The sequence below is a fragment of the Plecotus auritus genome, assembly GCF_963455305.1.
Source record: "Plecotus auritus genome assembly, chromosome: 6".
NCBI lineage: Eukaryota > Metazoa > Chordata > Mammalia > Chiroptera > Vespertilionidae > Plecotus > Plecotus auritus.
The window spans coordinates 161,794,951-161,813,460 of record NC_137773.1 but is presented as its reverse complement, the minus strand read 5'-3'; the positions used below and the strand labels follow the sequence as shown (position 1 = coordinate 161,813,460).

Below are 18,510 nucleotides of genomic sequence, written 5' to 3'. Positions count from 1 at the left end.
GTAGGCACCCAAGTAAATATAAGCGATCAAATAAATTATGTGTTTAAGTAAAGTTGTTTGTACATCCATGATTATTGGTTTAGGATAAATGACATTTAATATCCTAGAAGTGGAAAGACATGCTGCAGTATTGTTTTATTCAGTAATGAATTGCTGAGTATTTGTCATGTAAAAATTTCTCTTTTTAAAAATTATTTTGCCTTAACACATCACTACTTTATTTTGTTTTATTGTTACTGGTAATTCATCTGATAATACTAATAATGGGTTATTTTTTATAGTTATTACCCAGGGTGGGATAAGAGGTTAGGTAATTATCTTTATTGTATACTTATTCATGTTATCTGAAGTGGATTTACTTTGTATAGAACTTTCAACTTTAAAATTCTTTTACTCAGTGTTTTTTTCCCCCCTCCTTTAGATTTTTCATGATGTAGCTTATAAAGCAAAAGACAGAAATGACCTCTTATCTGGAATTGATGAGTTTTTAGATCAAGTAACTGTCCTACCTCCAGGAGAGTGGGATCCTTCTATACGCATAGAGCCACCAAAAAGTGTTCCGTCTCAGGTAAGAGTCCACACAGTATTTGAGGAACATTTACAACATTTAAAAAAATACTTTATACATTTAAAAGAATTTTTTTTTATTAACTTCAGAAAGGGAGGGAGAGGGAGAAAGAGATGGAAACATCAATGATGAGAGAGAATCATCTGCTGCCTCCTGCACGCCCCCTACCGGGGATCAAACGCGCAACCCAGGCAGGTGCTCTTGACCAGAATTGAACCTGGGATCCTTCAGTCCGCAGGCCGACACTCTATCCACTGAGCCAAACCAGCCAGGGCTACTTTATACATTTTTAAAAATCAAAACTGTATACAGCACTCAGAGAAGTTATACCCCAATATGTCCCCTTGATGTTCTTATCTCTGTACCACCTTCTGTGGGCCACCATTTGTTACTAGGTTTTTCTTTATCCTTCTAGTTTTTATTCAGTACAAAGAAATACGAACCTACAGTTTTATTTTCTCCTCTTTCTACCAAAAGTTAATATACTATGTGTACTGTTTGGCACCTTGCTGCTGCTGCTGCTGCTTTTTTTTTTTTTTAAATATATTTTATTGATTTTTTTTTTACAGAGAGGAAGGGAGAGGGATAGAGAGTTAGAAACATCGATGAGAGAGAAACATCGATCAGCTGCCTCCTGCACACTCCCTACAGTGTATGTGCCCGCAACCAAGGTACATGCCCTTGACCGGAATCGAACCTGGGACCTTTCAGTCCGCAGGCCGACGCTCTATCCACTGAGCCAAACCGGTTTCGGCTATTCATTAGTATTTTATCTTTATTGTTTATATTGCAAATGAAGTCTCTGTTCTATTACATTGTCTGTTTGCTACTTTTATGTATATGAAGGCTATGTTACTGTATATTTCTTATATTGCTGTATATTTATGCTACCATTTTTCTTAATTCTTTTATTATATGTAGATTTTCAGTCATATCATCTATAGTATTTTATTCTCTCCTTTTAAAAATCTTATACCTCTGATATGTTTTCTGCTTTCTAATTGTATTGACTAAAATCTTGATAGTGTTAGGTAGTAGTTGACTTGATAAGGGCATTTCTTAATTAGTTTCTAACTGTAGTCAGTGTCTCCAGTGTTTCTCTTAATAAGTTTCTGATATTGGGACCAAAAATAAACATTTTTATCATGTTCAGAAAGTACCCTAATTTCTATTTCATGGAAAATTTTAATATAAATGGATGTTGAATTTTTAGCATCTCTGGAGACAATCATATGAACTTTTTTTTATCAATTATTATGGTAAAGCATATTAATAAATTCTTTAATATGAATTCCAACTTTTGCATTGTTGGACTAAACCCAACCTGGACTCTAATGTGTTGGCAGTCTTTGTCTAGTACTTTATTTAAGTTGTTTGCATCTCTTTAAGTAGATTGGTCCATAGATTTTTGTGCAATCTTTATGTTTTGGTATTATCATTAGACTTGTTTTATAAAACGTTTTAAATTTCCCTTTTTCTGTGTTCTTAAATCTTTAAATGGCTTGGAATAATTTGGTTCTAAGAGTTGGAAGAATTCTTTTGTAAAGTCTTCTGAGCCTGAATATTTTGTTGTAAGGCTTCAACAAATTGCTTATTCTGTGGAAATTGCTTTGTGTAAGCTTTTTATTTTTTCTAAGGTCAGTTTTAGTAAATTATTGTAATGATTTCTCTCTTTTCTGGTGTCAGTTTTGGGAAATTACATTTTCGTAGTTTATTACCCATTTCATCAAGGTTTTAAATTTGTATAGGGTTGTCCAGTATAATCTCTGTTTCTCTTTATAGATATATATGTGTGTGTGTGTGTGTGTGTGTGTGTGTGTGTGTGTGTATATATATTTATATATATATATATATATATATATAATTCCTCTCAGTTGGTGAAGTTGCCTCCTTGTTGTGATTAGCTAATCGTTTATCATATTTTTCAAATAGAGCAGCTTAAAAATATAATTTTAGTTTTTTTGAAATGTATTTTGTTTTCTAACTCAATTTCTGCATTTTAGTTGTTTTATTCCTTTCAGGAAAGATTTTCTTTTTCTTTTTTTTTTGGTTTTAACATTTTCTGAGGTATTCATTTTTCTTAATAAAATTGTTTGTTTTCCAGAAATTCCATGACTTCGTTTTTTTCCTTGAGCTAAGATGTAATTTAGATTTTGATATTTTCAAATGGTAATTTTATGATTATAGATAAGTCTTTATACTCTATACATATTGAACATATAAACCAGGTAGTTTTAAGTCATCTAGAGTCTTTGAACCAGGGGATCTCCTGGGTTGACCTCACCTAACCCACCTTTCTCTCCCTCTCTCTCCCCGCTGCTCCTTCTACCGCCCTCTCTCTTCCTCCTCCTGCTCCCTCTCCTCCTCCTTTTTCTCTGTTTCTTTCTTGTTCTTTTAGGCCCAAGTAACCAATTAAAAACTCACTCCTTTCTTTTCAAGTGAGTGGGACAAGATCCTTTATCATGAGAATAGTACTCTTGAATTTGTAATAAAATATAATGGGATATTGATTTTTTAATGCTTTTAATAACCCTTGTGCTATTTATATCTCAAGGGAAGTATTTTAGTAAAAGAAAACTTGCATTTACACTTTTCTTAATGTTAAGTACATTTTTAGTAGTTAACATGAGCAGTATTTTAAAAATTCTGGTTGGAGCAATGCTTTTATTGGCTATTTATGTTCCTTTTGCTGAATAGTAATTTGAAATGTTGTGTATGAATGTGTTTTATATTGTAATTGATATTAGAGTATAAAATGGAGCAAGCTGAGCTTGAACCTAGAAATATTAATGGACAAATATTGGCTTCTGTTCTAAAGTAGAGCTTATTTAAAGTAGAAGTTCATGTTAGGAAGCATCTTTTTCTAGGAGCACAATACACACACACACACACACACACACACACACACACAGTAAGAGATCTCATGCTCCCTCTGAATTGAAGATGCCATCTCAGCCTTCTTTAAAAAAAAAATCTGAAAGTGTTGTTGTTTTTTTTTGTGTGTGTGTGTGTGAAATGCAGGAAAAGAGAAAGATTCCTGTATTTCCCAATGGATCTGCCCCCAGCTCGGGTGAGACTCATAAAGAGGCCGCTGATCATGCTGGGCCTGAGCTACAGAGGACTGGACGGTGGGTACAAATACTGATACAATGTGGGTATCTTTTGAGACTAGGGTTTGAATTGATGAAAAAGACATAAAAAGTCTTTTTCTTTGCAAATATTTGAACCTAACCTTATATGGTATTTTTTTACATTAAAAAAATGCCTTATTGTATAGGTATGTGATGTTGAGGGAAATTAATATATATTTAAAGATAATTTTAAAAGTATATACTTGGGTTCTGTATACCAAGCTTTAATTTATAATGAAAATATGCACCATATTAAGAATGTTGCACAGTTACATAGTAAGTTAATTTACATTAATTTACAAAAAGGTTTTTAAATAAAGTGTGGAGTTAAAATTCTCCTTATGAAATTAGAGAATTATGGGAACAGAAAGGAATTATAACCAATGTTTTTTTGTGTGTGTGCATAGACTTAAAACTTTTAAAAGAGCATTATATCATATGATAATGTAAAATTAGACAAGTATAATTAATCCATGGTATTGAACTCTGGAAACCTATCTAGAAAAATTGTTGAAGTTGTTCATTTTTGGAATAAAGAATATATTGCCAGGTGTAAACATTGCCTTAAAATATTTTGTAGAAGTAGAGAAATGTTATTTTACTTTTTATGTAGTAAAGCATGGGATAGTGATACCTTTTGTCCACTGGTGGTCTCTGTAGAAGTAAATATTGAATCTTGAATATTTGTTTAAAAAGCTGGATATCTTATACAGATACACTATTAGGGATAGTAATGACATGCCTAAATAATACTGCATAGGAAAAAACACACAAATGGTATACTAAATATAAACTTTAGAGAAGCTTAAACTCACAATTAATCCATTGACTAATGTATTAGTCTCTGTGACTATAATAGGAAATAAGATTGTCCCCATGCAAGAGGTGCTGGTCTGATACTAGCTATTGTTATTATTTCCTCAAACTTCAGATTGAGATAGGATTGACACATATGTAATACCTTAATCAATAAAGAAAAAAAATTGAGATAGGATTAGTTACTGAGAAGTGCTAAGGCCCCCATTGATCTCATGGTCAGTGATCTGAAAGCCTTATATAAGCTGTTAAATAATCAATTATTGATTTGATGGTATGATTTTATTTTTAGATTATCATTGGCACCTTTATTGCAAATTAATCCCCCTTGCTGTCAGATTATCTATAGGGTAACTTCTTCCACTTGTCATTGTGTGTTTAGGATCCATTTCACTATTAACTTAAAAAAAAATGTTAGAAGGGTAAAGCTTGAAACATCCAAAGCATTTGAAAGCATAAGATTAATTTTTTTGGAGTGTTTTCTACAGTAGGGATTTGAATGATTATATATATTTTGAGTCACAAAATGTTTTTGAATTACCGATTTGTCACAAGTATTTATTGAATATTTACTCTCTCTCAGGCAGTGTTCTAGACATGAGATGGTGACACTATGAATAAGAAAAAGTCTGCCCCTCACAGAGCTTATATTTTAGTGGAATGCTTTCAAGTTAGCTGTATCCAAAAGTTTGATTTAAAAAAAACCACCCCACACATTGAAATTATACACACAGCTTTGATGTGCAAATATAGATTTTTATATTTATTAAAACTTCTTAGTACTATGTACACTAGTTTGACGACAAATAAAGTAAATTGCATACACTGAGGTACTTTTTAGGCTTTTTTCCTGGACCAGAAATATTTATACTATTAAAGTGCTAATTTAAAAAGTAATTGAAATTATTTAACTTACAACTGAGTGGCTCTAAGCACAGCATACTCTATTTATATTAAAGGGTATTTAACATTTACATTATAACTGCCTTCCTGCTATTTCTGACACTTGCCTTTAAGATTTATAGTGTAGATAATAATAATTAGAATTGCTTATGCATATTTTCATGAATGGGTTGTTAGGTTTTATTTACTTTTATTGTACATTTTCTTGCCCATTTGTGTCTGAAATTACATTTACTCATATAAAATCATTTTCCTGCAGTCTTTTCAATATGTAGTCCATGAAATACAGATGTTTATGTCTCTTAACGTAATGAAATCGACCTTTCCTCTACCAGTGGGTTAGATTAAATGAGTGTATCTTCTGTAATTTATACCATGATTTAAATAGGATTTTAATTTTTGTTGACAAAACACTAGACACCAGCAGTTTTATGTAGCCCATAGTTTTAGTTTGCAATAGCTAGAATCCTCTAGTGTACAGTTTGACGAGTTTCATCTCACCTATTTAGGCTTTTTGGTGGTTTGATACTTGACATCAAAAGGAAAGCACCTTTTTTCTTGAGTGACTTCAAGGATGCATTAAGTCTGCAGTGCCTGGCCTCGATTCTTTTCCTATACTGTGCCTGTATGTCTCCTGTAATCACTTTTGGAGGGCTGCTTGGAGAAGCTACAGAAGGCAGAATAGTGAGTACAAAGATTGGTAGCGGCCAGGCTCTTAGCTCCTCAGAGGCAAGTGTCTGTGTGCATTTGTCTCACTATTCCTACTTTTATCCGAAGAGTCTACCCACAGCATGATTAACCCGTCCAAAAGCAGACTTCCCCCAAAGGTAATTGCTATGGAAAACATGGGGAAGCCATATGAACAGGAGAAGATGCACAGTTGAGGTAAAAAAATAAAAATAAAATTTAAAGAAGAAGAAGAAGAAGAAGAAAAGTTTATCCTGGCTTGCTGGATGAATGGTTTTATAAATTGAGTAAAAGGCTTGTGTTGTCTGTCTGGGGGAGAAGGGTCTGGTGGGGGGAGTCTGCTTGAACTGAGTCCGGGTGGGTTGTGGGTGGAGGATTTTACCACTGGGGCTACATCACATCCTGTAAGGCATCATAGGATTAGGTACAGCCATGTGAGTGATATTAACTCATCAACCCTGGCGGGTAGGCCCGGACTAGTCTGTTTGGAAGAAGAGAACATAACTGTGGACAAATGATGGATTTTTGATGTGGTACTTGTTTTAATTTTGCTGTTAACTAAATTTGTGTGAAAGTAGTTAAAGCTTGTCATTGGAAAGTATACCTGAAACCTGCATCTGTAATTTGACATAACTGAAATGAAAGTTTTTATGGTCTTTCGTTTTTTGTTGATCTTGGTAATATTGTATTAGGGGCTGTGGGAGGCATAACTGAATAGTGCTTTGTAAAATATTAAAGACAAGTTTTTGTTTATATTTTAATGGCTTTTAAATGAGATGATTTGTAATTCTTAAGTGTATTTTATTTAATTATATTTACTCTTGGGGAGAAAATTGACATATTTATTTATTTATTTATTTATTTATTTTACAAATAAAAGGTTAAGAAATAGCCAAAGCTAAGTAGTGATATTCTTTAATTAAAGTATTTCATGAGCTGAACAGGAGATAAACATGACAGTTGAAATTTCCTTTCAGCTCAGTTTATTTTCAGTTACTTAGATAATATTCCCTTACTCTGTAATCACTGAATTAAAGGTATATAATTTTTTGTAAGTTGCTTCATGTGCTGACATGAGTTGCACATGTAATTCGTAACAAGTTCCCCATGGAATTGTGTGTCACCTGTTCCCATCATGGAAATGCTGCTTTGCTTCTGGACTGACTGTCACTCTCTGTCTGCCCATCTCATCCTGCCATCTAATGCTATGGGCTTGTGATAGTGCTTTAGGCACCGGAGGAATATAGATGAGTGTAACACGAGCATGCGTCTCTGTCCTCCAGGATCCTAACCTAAGGGGAAAAAAGACTAGAGAGTATAATGTAGTTACCTTGTCCTGGGTGCTGGGCCACGTAGGAGTCAGATCAAGGAAGAGCTGTGGGAGTTGAAGTAATGGAAATGGAGAGCTCAGAGTGAGTTATGGAGGAAGGTGGTTTGGAAATGTGTTTGTTTTCAGATGCTTTATGGGAACTTCAAGTATTGGGTACTTCAAGTATAAAAGGAGATGGCAGGAGGAGGAGTTCCAGAGTTTGTAGTGGTCAAGGAGGAATGAGGAGATTGGGAGTGGTTCAGACAAGTGGGGCTTGAAACTGAGAATAGCTGGAGGTAATTTACAGGGAGAGCAGGTGAGGAATGGAGGAGGGATGAGAACAGGAGGAAAATGGCCCAGCATATCAGATCCAGGCGCAGTCAGAGCTCAGGATGAAGTAATTTTGCAAAAACCAAAACAGATTTTTGAGGAGGACAGACTAGCAGGGAGTGTTTAGTGTCATGCAGTGGGGAGGTCTGTGGGGAAGAGAAGGGTAGGGCTATGGGTGGGTAAAACGGAAACTTCTGAATGTGGGGTGGGGATGGCAGGTAGCAGGGCTGGGACTTCTTTAGGGCAAGACCTGGTTCAGTTTGGGCATGAGCATAGAAATAGTTTTAAAAATAGATCTGGGTAAAGGACCTAGTAAATGTGGCAATAAGGGGTTGGGAGTGGTGAAAGGAAGGTCTTCATGTGGCCACTCTGCTTTTTCAATATCACGTTGGGAGGGACACTGTAATCTTGTGCCTCTCTGTCCCTGTTAGCATTGCTTTATTTGCCATCTCTTTGCTTTTCTTCTCAATTTTTTTTTCTATTTCTAGATACCATTTAATACGTAAATATGCATATTCTATTTTAACTAAGGATTTTATAATGGCTTAGCGGTGTCTTCTAGGACAAACTCCATCTACGGGCAAGAAACATTCATTTTATACAATTAACAACTAGATGCCTAATATGAACACTTTTAAATTTTGCCAAAAGTCAAGTTTGTTTTTCTATTAAGAGTTAAATAATACTTGTACCGCATATTATTATTTTGTGATTTTAATTTTGGAAGGTGCTGTTTATTGCTGGCAATGAGGATTGCTACCATTTGTTGAGTACATTCTGTAAGGCTAGATGCTAGACTTGCTAGGTGTTTCCCAAAGTTCTCCTGGCTAAAATCACCCCCATTCAAAAGGGGGAGAGAAGTTGGGCTCAAAAAGTTTTAGGTGTGCCCATGGCGTAACACCTAGTAGGAACCAGTCTTAACGCTTCAAATCTGGTTCTCAAGCCCGGCTCTTGGCCTGATGTCATGCTGTCTCCAGTCCCTGGGGGGTTGTTTCTCATAAGCTGCTTCTCCTTGTCTTTACTTACTGATGAGGGGCTTTTCCTTTCTTGATAGTGCACTCCAAGAACTTTGTGAATGGTAAACTATCCTTTTCCTTCTGATCCCTTCCCTTTGTCTAGTGGCCTAGCATAACCCCCTACTACTTAATAACGTAAAGGTAGAATGTAATGTTGGTAGTGGTCTAAAATTGGCTACTAGTTTTGATTTAAAATTTCTCTGAGTCTTTTCATTTTATTTTCTGTTACCAAACTTTAATAATAGTAAGATACTTCCTCATTTATGATTGCTGTCAGTTTTATAAAGAGGTTTTCCCATCTATTTTATTTATGTTAAGCATTTCATTTTTGATATCTGTTGTTTAAAGTCTATCATATTAGATTACTTTCTTTAAAATGTGTGAAAATTGATCTTTAGAAATCAATGTGAGAACAATAGTATCACATGTTAATTTCTTACCTGTTTGAAGGAGTCTTTTTTCTAACAGGATATTGAGTATTTAATATGTTTTCTTTTTTTTTTTAAATGAACTATTTCAGACATACAAAAATATTCAAAATAATATATTGTACTCACCACAGGCTTAAGAATAAAACATCTGTAGATAGAATTAAGGCTTCTGTCTTCCATTTATTCCTCCCTCTATGACTCTCACAGTTTTGAATTAAGGTTGATCTCAAATGTTCACTTTTAATATGCAAAAACAAAGCAATTTTCCCTTTGTATTTAAAGTGTATTTTTCATTTTCTGTATTTAAAATACAAATTTGAAATTCAGAGTTGTGTTTGCTTTATCTTTTTATTTGATTCATATTTTTTATTTTCTAGATTTCTTATTATATGTATTATCGTATGTTAGAGATATATTTATGATGCGTTGCTTTTATTCGTTTCTTTTTTCCTTAAACAGAGTGCAATAGAGTCTCTTTTTGGAGCATCATTAACTGGGATTGCCTATTCGTTGTTTGCTGGGCAACCTCTAACAATATTGGGGAGTACAGGTCCAGTTTTAGTGTTTGAAAAAATTTTATTTAAATTCTGCAGGTACGTAATAGTTATCTATTTGTCACATGTGTTTGAGTATGTGTATAATTGTATATTATATTGGTTTTTTTAACTTTAGGTAAAAGTACATTATATATTTAATATAGCTGAAAAAGAAGATCTGATCAATATGTATATTTTTAATATTTTTGTGTTACTGTGTGGTTGACCCTGCTCTGGCCTCTGTCATCATCTCTACCCCAATCACATTGAGTAGAAAAATCGATGGATTTGAGTACTGATAAGCAAATCACTTAAAGGGCAACAAAAATTCTTTGTGTTAGAAAATTTCAACTCAGTAAGAACATGTTAGTCTGACTTGCTTATTAGGTGGTATATTGGACTTATAAAAGAAGGTTAGGAAGGTGGGTCTTGAGGGCTTAAGCTGACTTCATCCCTTGGGCCTGTTCCTCAGAAGGCATTGGCACAGTCGAGGGAGATGCCTGTTTCCACCGGCAGGGCTGACAGTGTGGGAACCAGTGCAGGGTACTGTGTCTGGTAGACTCGGAATTCGATATTGCCAGTCCTGTTCCTTTTGTGAGATAAACGCAACTGAATATTTTAGCCTGGAGCAACCTGATGCTATTAAATATTTGATCCTCTAACTCAGTGGTTCTCAACCTTTCTAATGCCACGACCCTTTAATACAGTTCCTCATGTTGTGGTGATCCCCAATTTTCGTTGCTACTTCATAACTGTAATTTTGCTACTGTTAATGAATCGTAATGTAAATATCTGTGTTTTCCGATGGTCTTAGGCTCTATAGCAGCGGTTCTCAACCTGTGGGTTGCTAGCAGGGTCGCCTAAGACCATCAGAAAACACAGATATTTACATTACGATTCATTAACAGTAGCAAAATTACAGTTATGAAGTAGCAACAAAAATAATTTTATGGTTGGGGGTCACCACAACATGAGGAACTGTATTAAAGGGTCGCGGCATTAGAAAGGTTGAGAACCACTGCTAACTCCTCTTACTCTGATTCTTTCTTCACTGAACAAACTGATTCTGATCCTGATCTGGCACACAATATAGACTAATAGAGGATGCAATTACCTATAGTAATTTCTCAATTAAATTGAATTAAAAATTGAAGTCACTTTCTCTGGGGATACTGGTGGTAGAGGAGATGGTGGTGGTGATGACGGTGATGGTGGGGCAGCAATGTGATCACCATGTTGACACTAGAGCATCCAGGTCTTCTGAGAGAGTCACGTTCCGTTGTTCTACAGACAGCTTGTCTGTCGTTGACTCCTCATAACTGGCTTCTGAAATGAGGTCTTTGTTTTTTTGAAATGTTTATTGCCTAGCAGATTTTCAATAAATATTTTATTTAAGTAAAATATAACCATAAGTATGTTAATAAGAAGCTAGTCTTCCGTTGAAGCAGAATAAACACACACAGCTTCCTTTAGTCATTATTTTGTTGTTCTATGATTTATGACTCTTAGGTTGTTTTACTGTTCTTATTGCTTGTGATGACAATTTTAAGTCATTAAATAATGTTCCTTTAGTATGTGTTGATCGTGTTCACATTTTTCTTTTTAAACAGAGATTACCAGCTTTCCTACTTGTCTTTAAGAACCAGTATTGGTCTGTGGACTTCTTTCTTGTGCATTGTTTTGGTTGCCACAGATGCAAGCAGCCTTGTGTGTTACATTACTCGGTTTACAGAGGAGGCTTTTGCAGCTCTCATTTGCATCATATTCATCTACGAGGCTTTGGAGAAGCTCTTTCATTTAGGAGAAATATATGCATTTAATATGCACAACAATTTAGATGAACTTACCAGCTACTCGTAAGTGTCTCTGATTCTCTCTAATATTAAAATGTATTTTTTTGCAGAGATGTCTGAGCCTAAGAATGGACTTTTTACATGATGTGATGCTCACTGTATCGAGCTGAAATTACCCAACTAGCCATGTGAAGGTTGACTTGTTTGTTACAGATGAGATTTTACCACAGCACTCAGAGGACATAAATCCAGTTGAACAGATTCACTTATTTTTATTCTGTAAATGTGATTCTGCATTTGATTGACTTATATGGAGAAATGTGGTTATCAACAAACAAGAACACAACTTCCTTCCTGCCTTCCTAAGGCCCAAATCCCTGTACTCTTCTGATTCCTTCTATATGTCTCTTCCATACTCCTTCCCTTGCCTGCCGTGCAAACGCTCAACTTTGATGGTAGGAGTAGGGAGGGCTATGAAAATTCCTTTAAGACAAGCATGTCAAGCTCAAAGACTAACACGAGCCAGATAAACAAGGTTTAAGTTTATGTGGGCTGCAAAAAAACAAAAGCATCAATTTTCATAGAAACGTAGGTTTATTTCGATAGAGACATGCTGAATACAAAGGGCTGAAATAAGTGAGTAATCATTAACATAAAATAATAGAACACTTAAATAAAAATTAATATTTTTTCTTGAACATTAACTTACCAGACACTGAATAACTGCACAAATTAGTAAGCATAACGCTAATAAACCTATTTTTCTTGTTCTCCGAAAGCGAAATATTTCCTGTTGCGCACACCAAACAAGTCAGTATAAGACTAATGACGTGGCAATCAGCTGCTAAAATATTTGCTGCTAGTATTAGTGGAGAGAACGGTGCGCCTGCGCATAAGGTGCATAAAGGGAGATGAATGCAACACGATTATAGTAATCAGTCATTAGCGAACGTTGTAGTTTGTTATTAATAATTATGTATAACAGGATATTGTAAAAATTAAGTCTTACATGCTGTTATATTGGCTGGGCCCCAAAAATATTCTTTGTGGGCCTCGAGTTTGACATGTTTGCTTTAAGACATTGACCTGTTTGAAAATATTAGTGACACTTTGATGCCGAATCTATTTTGTGCTATCTTCTTTGCTCTTAAACTATTTAATTTTTTTTAATGTTATTTTTTTTGTTTCCTTTCTTTTGCTGCTCCTTTGACCTCTTTGAAGCATTGTTTTTAGAGCGATGCTTCCTTCTGGTTAACTGAGTAATTACCGTGAACATCATGTGTTCAGTTAACATTCTGTGGGCACATGCTACGAATGTTGCATAATTTGTGTCATAGTGTTCCTTAACTATTCATATGTATGTAGAAACTGAGGCTCTTGGAGATTAAAATTTGTCTTGGGTCAAACGGCTAGTAAATAAGAGAGCCTGGATTGAATCCAAACTCCAGCCTCTTGCCTCTCCTCAAACAGCTCATAATTTAATTGGAAATATTCCTGTTTGTTTTCAAGTTTTAAATTCACATTAGGGATTTCTTTACGTGTGTGTGTGTGTGTGTGTGTGTGTGTGTGTGTGTGTGTGTTTAATACCATTTCTTTTAGGTGGGTGAGTTCTGGATATGAACTAAAACTATGATCTTCTAATGACTGATCTAAACTTGTCCTGATGGAAAACTGTGTTATTTCTTTAAGAATGGGCCTTAAGATCAATAAAGGATGAGTAGGTAGGGCTTGTCAGAGTACAAGGAATTACTGGGAGTATAACTTTTATTGGGAATCTGTGCATGATATGTCTGTGTGGGGATTAAGTACATGAGATTTAGTGGAGAGTAAACTTGATAAATATGGTAGTATCTTCTCAGATTTTTAAAGAAATTAGTACCCCCTCCCAAAGAGATATGTCTAACTAGTTTCATTAAGTAATATCTCACTGTTATTTGTACTAATTATGCTTTATTTATGTAAGCCAAACCTCATTCCATTCTATTGTTCCTGATGTGTTTTCATTTTCCTCTTATTCATGCTTTGCAACATGGAAAAATTAGGAAGTCAAAAGCTACACTTTGTGGGATCAATTTAATAAAATGTAAACATGAAATACAGGATCCTAAAAATGTTACCCTATTCTAATTTCTCAGATGTGTATGTATTGAACCTCCTAACCCTAGCAACGAAACTCTGAAGGTGTGGATGGAAAATAATATAACAGCACATGATATTTCCTGGGGGAATCTCACTGTTTCTGTGAGTATATTATAAACTAAAGGATTTTGCAACTATTAATCTAGTTCTTTAGCTTTTTCTGAGTAGGCCTACATTTTCTTCTTGATTGATGTATATAGTATGTTTTCAAAACATAGTGTTAGGTTGACCAAGTAGGAGTTACCACATTTTTATGTATCATGCCCTAAAAAAGTATAGGCTGAAACAAATGAAGTTGGTGTAGAAAAAAAAGACAGAATATATTTGACTTCCAAGTTATAATTATTAAAAATATGTTAATATACTTTTTTTTCTAATTCCTCTTAGATTCATAAATTCAAAGGAAGTATACACTAGGTCTGTGGTTACACATAGAGTTGACAGTTACAACAGCTCATATCCACTTGTCCTGCCTTCTGTTTTTTTGGTTCATCTGCTTTATGAACAACTTAGTTAGAAGACCACAAATGTTCTGCTAATGTCCCGAATGTCAAACCATAACATCTCTGAACTCAGAATGTGTCTTAACAATTGATGGTGTGTTAGTTAAAGTTGAGTTGGAAGTGAGTGATACATAAAATTGATGGTGTGTCTTACAATCAGTAGCATCTTAGAGTCTGTGAAATTCGTTAATACTTTATTGGATATCTGAGAATCCCCTTCAATACCTCCTTTTTCTATTTTTTCTCTTTTTCCCAGGAATGTAAAACCTTTCACGGTGTATTTGTAGGATCAGCTTGTGGTCATCATGGGCCTTATATTCCAGATGTGCTTTTTTGGTGTGTTATCTTGTTTTTCACAACATTTTTTTTGTCCTCATTCCTCAAGCAATTCAAGACCAAGCGCTATTTTCCTACTAAGGTAATTGGGGTATAATTTTGGAGTTCTGGTAATATATTGTTTGGGGGTTAATACTTTTTATCAAATAGTTTAAAAGAAATTATTCATAGTAAAAATGTATATTATGCGTCTGAGCTAGCAGTAGGAAAACAACAGTACTTTGAGAGATGATAGGTTAGTTGTAAAATGTGTTTCCTATCTTTTGGGAAAAAAATAATAGATATAAATGTATTTCACTGACACATTGTCACCAATTAAAACCTCCTTCACATTTTCTAGTGGCATATTTTAATCTGAACGATATGAATTATTTATAAAGGATACATACTGTATCTGCATTTGTATTAATGTATTCTTTTAACATAGGTGCGATCGACAATCAGTGACTTTGCTATATTTCTCACAATAGTAATAATGGTCCTAATTGACTACCTTGTAGGAGTTCCTTCTCCTAAACTTCACGTTCCTGAAAAATTCGAGGTAAGGATGAAAACACTTGGCTATTTGTTACTTAGGCATACCAAACTACTTTAAACTGTGTAGGCAGTTATTTTTAAACTGTGCATAATCTCTCCAAAGAGCTGATCCTTGAAAGGAAACATTTTATTTCCCACATATATAAAAAGAATGACAAGATGCAAAGCTGCAAGTGGACCCGTTTAGGAAATAAGTAAGTAGGTATCAAAGCTAGTCCATTCTGGAGAATGAATGAAAATATCCATGGTGAAGAGTTGAGAGACATTAAAAAAATTTGACCCTGTTCTCATAGCTGGAGTTCATGATGTTCTTTCCAGGCAAAAGAAACCTTCTTTATTCCCTTTTAAAGAACTAAATCAAACTTGAATTTTTGAGTAGCAAGGACATTCTTGTTAAATTTCTAGAAGGATAATGTATCTGACAGGAGAGAATCAAATACTCTCCCATAAGAAAAAGGACACTCATTGTGAACATCCATGAACCCTTTGTTTTCATTAGCAAACACTAGTTCTTTTGTGTACAATATACTGTATGCATAATACAGCACCTAAAAATATTTTCCCGTCTAAGTTAGAGGTGGCAGCTTTTGAATAATTTCTGGAATTTATTCTTAGAGTCAAGTATTTGTGTTACTGCTTATATTTACATTGAGCAGATTAGATGACTTCTTTCAGAAGCAGAAGGTTTAAAGGTGATTAGGAATAAGGAATATAATGAAGATAATTTTAGTCTGTTTTACCTTTCACTGGGATAAAAATAACATTATTTTTAAAACCAACGATCTCCAAAGTAGAGGGCATGGGTAGAAAATGATCCACCAAGATTATTTAGAAGTTCAATTTATATCTTTATCTAAAAATAAGAAAAATTAAGCCTTATACTATTTACTACATGAATTTTACTCTATGGATAATCAAACATTAGTAATATAACAGGTAAATGAATATAGAACCATTGGGTATATGTGCTCACTTTTATTTATAAAAACTTTTGATATGTTTGATAGTTTTGCATAATTTAAAAAGTTTGGAGACCTTTGTTTAAAAGCATAGATTTTTGAGCCACTAAAGATTTTAGGCCAGGAAGAGATGGCTATATAAAAGTCATTCTATTTTTACCAAATCATACAAATAAATGAAACTCTAAATTAATATTGGTTCAAAATATTGATGTATTTTCCTGTAGTCATAGCCCCATTTCCTGATTCAGATTCCTAAATATATCCTTGTTATTCATTTATTCATCTAGCTTTCAAGTAGTAGACTGGTTTCCAGGGGCATAAAATACACTTGGGGAAACAGTTTAAGGAACTCTTAAGAATGTAAACATTATATAGATAAAATATTTTACACATGTGCAGTATTGAATATGAAGCAGTTTAATAAATAGCAGTGTGGGAACATTTGAATACCTGAATCAGAAAATATTAAATTTCCTTTTTGTGTTGACAAATGTCTTCAAGAAGAAAAAACAGGCTTAATATGAAGTCTAGGTAATGAAAATGTGTAGATTTTAATACAATCGATATCCTTCAAGAATATTAAACTCTCTTACGATCTTTTAAATTTTTTTGCTATAAAACAAATTTCCCATTATAGCGTTGAAATTACTAGCATCTGATACAGTAAAGTGCCAGATTTTTGTCAGTAGATGCTTTGAAAAATAGTGTCCTGAGGCCCAATTCTTAGTACTGACTGTGCCAAGATCACTAGTCTGCAGGATCTCTAAAGCAGTTTAGTTTAGGAGTTGATCTAGTAGGTAGATTGATTTTACATTTTATGAGATAGGTAGGAGCATGTCGAAATGACACTGCTTCACTTATCTGTTCCTGCATTGCAAACCTCCCAAAACATAATGCCTTTAAGCAATCGCCATTTGTTCATAAATCTGTGCTACTGGGACTAGGCTAGCTGGGTAGTGGTCTGGTCTCTTGTTAGTGATATTTCGTATGGCCACAGAAATCGGCTGCCTTGATGAGGGGCAGAGTGACCTCCACACGCCTGGGACTTCAGATGGCTGAAACAGCTGGGGTGGTTGCCTCCTGTCCCTCTCTCACTACATTGTGTCACATCCTGAAGAAAGCTTATCCAGGCGCACTCAGCAGCTTAATCTCAGGGATCCGAGAGGGTTAGAAAAGAAGCTGCAAAGGTCCTTTCAGACCAAGACTCAAGACACCACGCAATGTCACGTTGGCCTTATTCTGTTGGTTAAAGTAAACCTTACATTTGGCCCAGATTCAAGGGGAGGAAATAGACTCCACCTCTGCATGGAAAGAGTCGGACGTGGGGCCCGAGTCTAGGGATGGGAAAAATCCTTGTGGCTATCTTTGCAAATAATTCACTGTACTTACCAAGATTTAATCTAGTTCTTTCTGATCCCTTGGGCATTTCTTGGAATAGACACAGTATATGCTGTGGGAATTTTGTACAGTAGAAGAAGGAAACTTTTTTCTTTTTAAATTTATTTGTTTTTTTTTTAACAGCCTACTGATCCAAATAGGGGCTGGATTATAAACCCATTGGGAGAAAATCCTTGGTGGACCTTATTAATAGCCGCTATTCCAGCTCTGCTTTGCACCATTCTCATCTTTATGGATCAACAAATTACGGCTGTAATCATAAACAGAAAGGAGCACAAATTGAAGGTAACATTAAATTTTATCTCAAAGTATTCTAATTTCTTGAAGACTTTGGAGTGTTTTTGTAATGGCTAGAACTTGAAAAGATGTAAAGTGAAAACGAATCCATTCTCTCTTTATGAGTAGTATAGAATTTTAACCTGAAAGAAAAATGTAGACTTGTAAATGTTCATGTCTACTTCACTTTGCAGAAAGGAGCTGGCTATCACCTTGACCTGTTCGTGGTTGGAGTTATGTTGGGAGTGTGTTCTGTCATGGGACTTCCATGGTTCGTGGCTGCAACAGTGCTGTCGATAAGCCATGTCAACAGCTTAAAACTGGAATCTGAATGTTCTGCTCCCGGGGAACAACCCAAGTTTTTGGGAATTCGTGAACAGCGGGTCACAGGGCTAGTGATTTTCATACTAATGGGCCTGTCTGTGTTTATGACGTCAGTACTAAAGGTAACATCCCTTTATGGCAAATATTTTAAAATATTCTTTGTCGGAAAATTTATGCCTGGCAGTATGAAAATGAAACATTAAAGTTATCTAAAATTAGTTTTATTTCCTAGACTTTACCTGGAAAGTAATATTTTTGGCATGGTGTTTAGAATAGTAGGCATTTCAGTATTAGATGTATCCATTTAAAAAATAATTTTAAAAGGATAGAATTAAAATTAAAGACTATAGAGTTTTGGAAGGAATTAATCCATGACTTAAGATTTAAAAGAAGAATACAGTGAGAGGATGTTAAAAGCATAAATAGAAAAAAATATTGAAAAATGGATGAAACTGAGTTATTTGACCAAAATATAAAAATAATATTGCTATTAATTAAATTAATGCATTTTCCTA

General features: G+C 34.6%; 1 protein-coding gene across 5 annotated transcripts in view; it reads left to right on the top strand.

Annotated features, from left to right (window-relative positions):
- Positions 1-18,510, top strand: part of SLC4A7 (solute carrier family 4 member 7) — a 90,709-nt gene that overhangs the window by 59,789 nt on the left and 12,410 nt on the right. For all 5 annotated transcript variants that reach the window (XM_080674054.1, XM_080674053.1, XM_080674055.1 and 2 more), the window contains 10 exons: positions 422-568; positions 3,590-3,696; positions 5,928-6,102; positions 9,651-9,784; positions 11,338-11,583; positions 13,656-13,761; positions 14,419-14,580; positions 14,926-15,039; positions 17,519-17,680; positions 17,866-18,117. In XM_080674054.1, the coding sequence (XP_080530180.1) occupies positions 422-568; positions 3,590-3,696; positions 5,928-6,102; positions 9,651-9,784; positions 11,338-11,583; positions 13,656-13,761; positions 14,419-14,580; positions 14,926-15,039; positions 17,519-17,680; positions 17,866-18,117 (1,605 nt within the window). The remainder of the gene's footprint in view (positions 1-421; positions 569-3,589; positions 3,697-5,927; positions 6,103-9,650; positions 9,785-11,337; positions 11,584-13,655; positions 13,762-14,418; positions 14,581-14,925; positions 15,040-17,518; positions 17,681-17,865; positions 18,118-18,510) is intronic.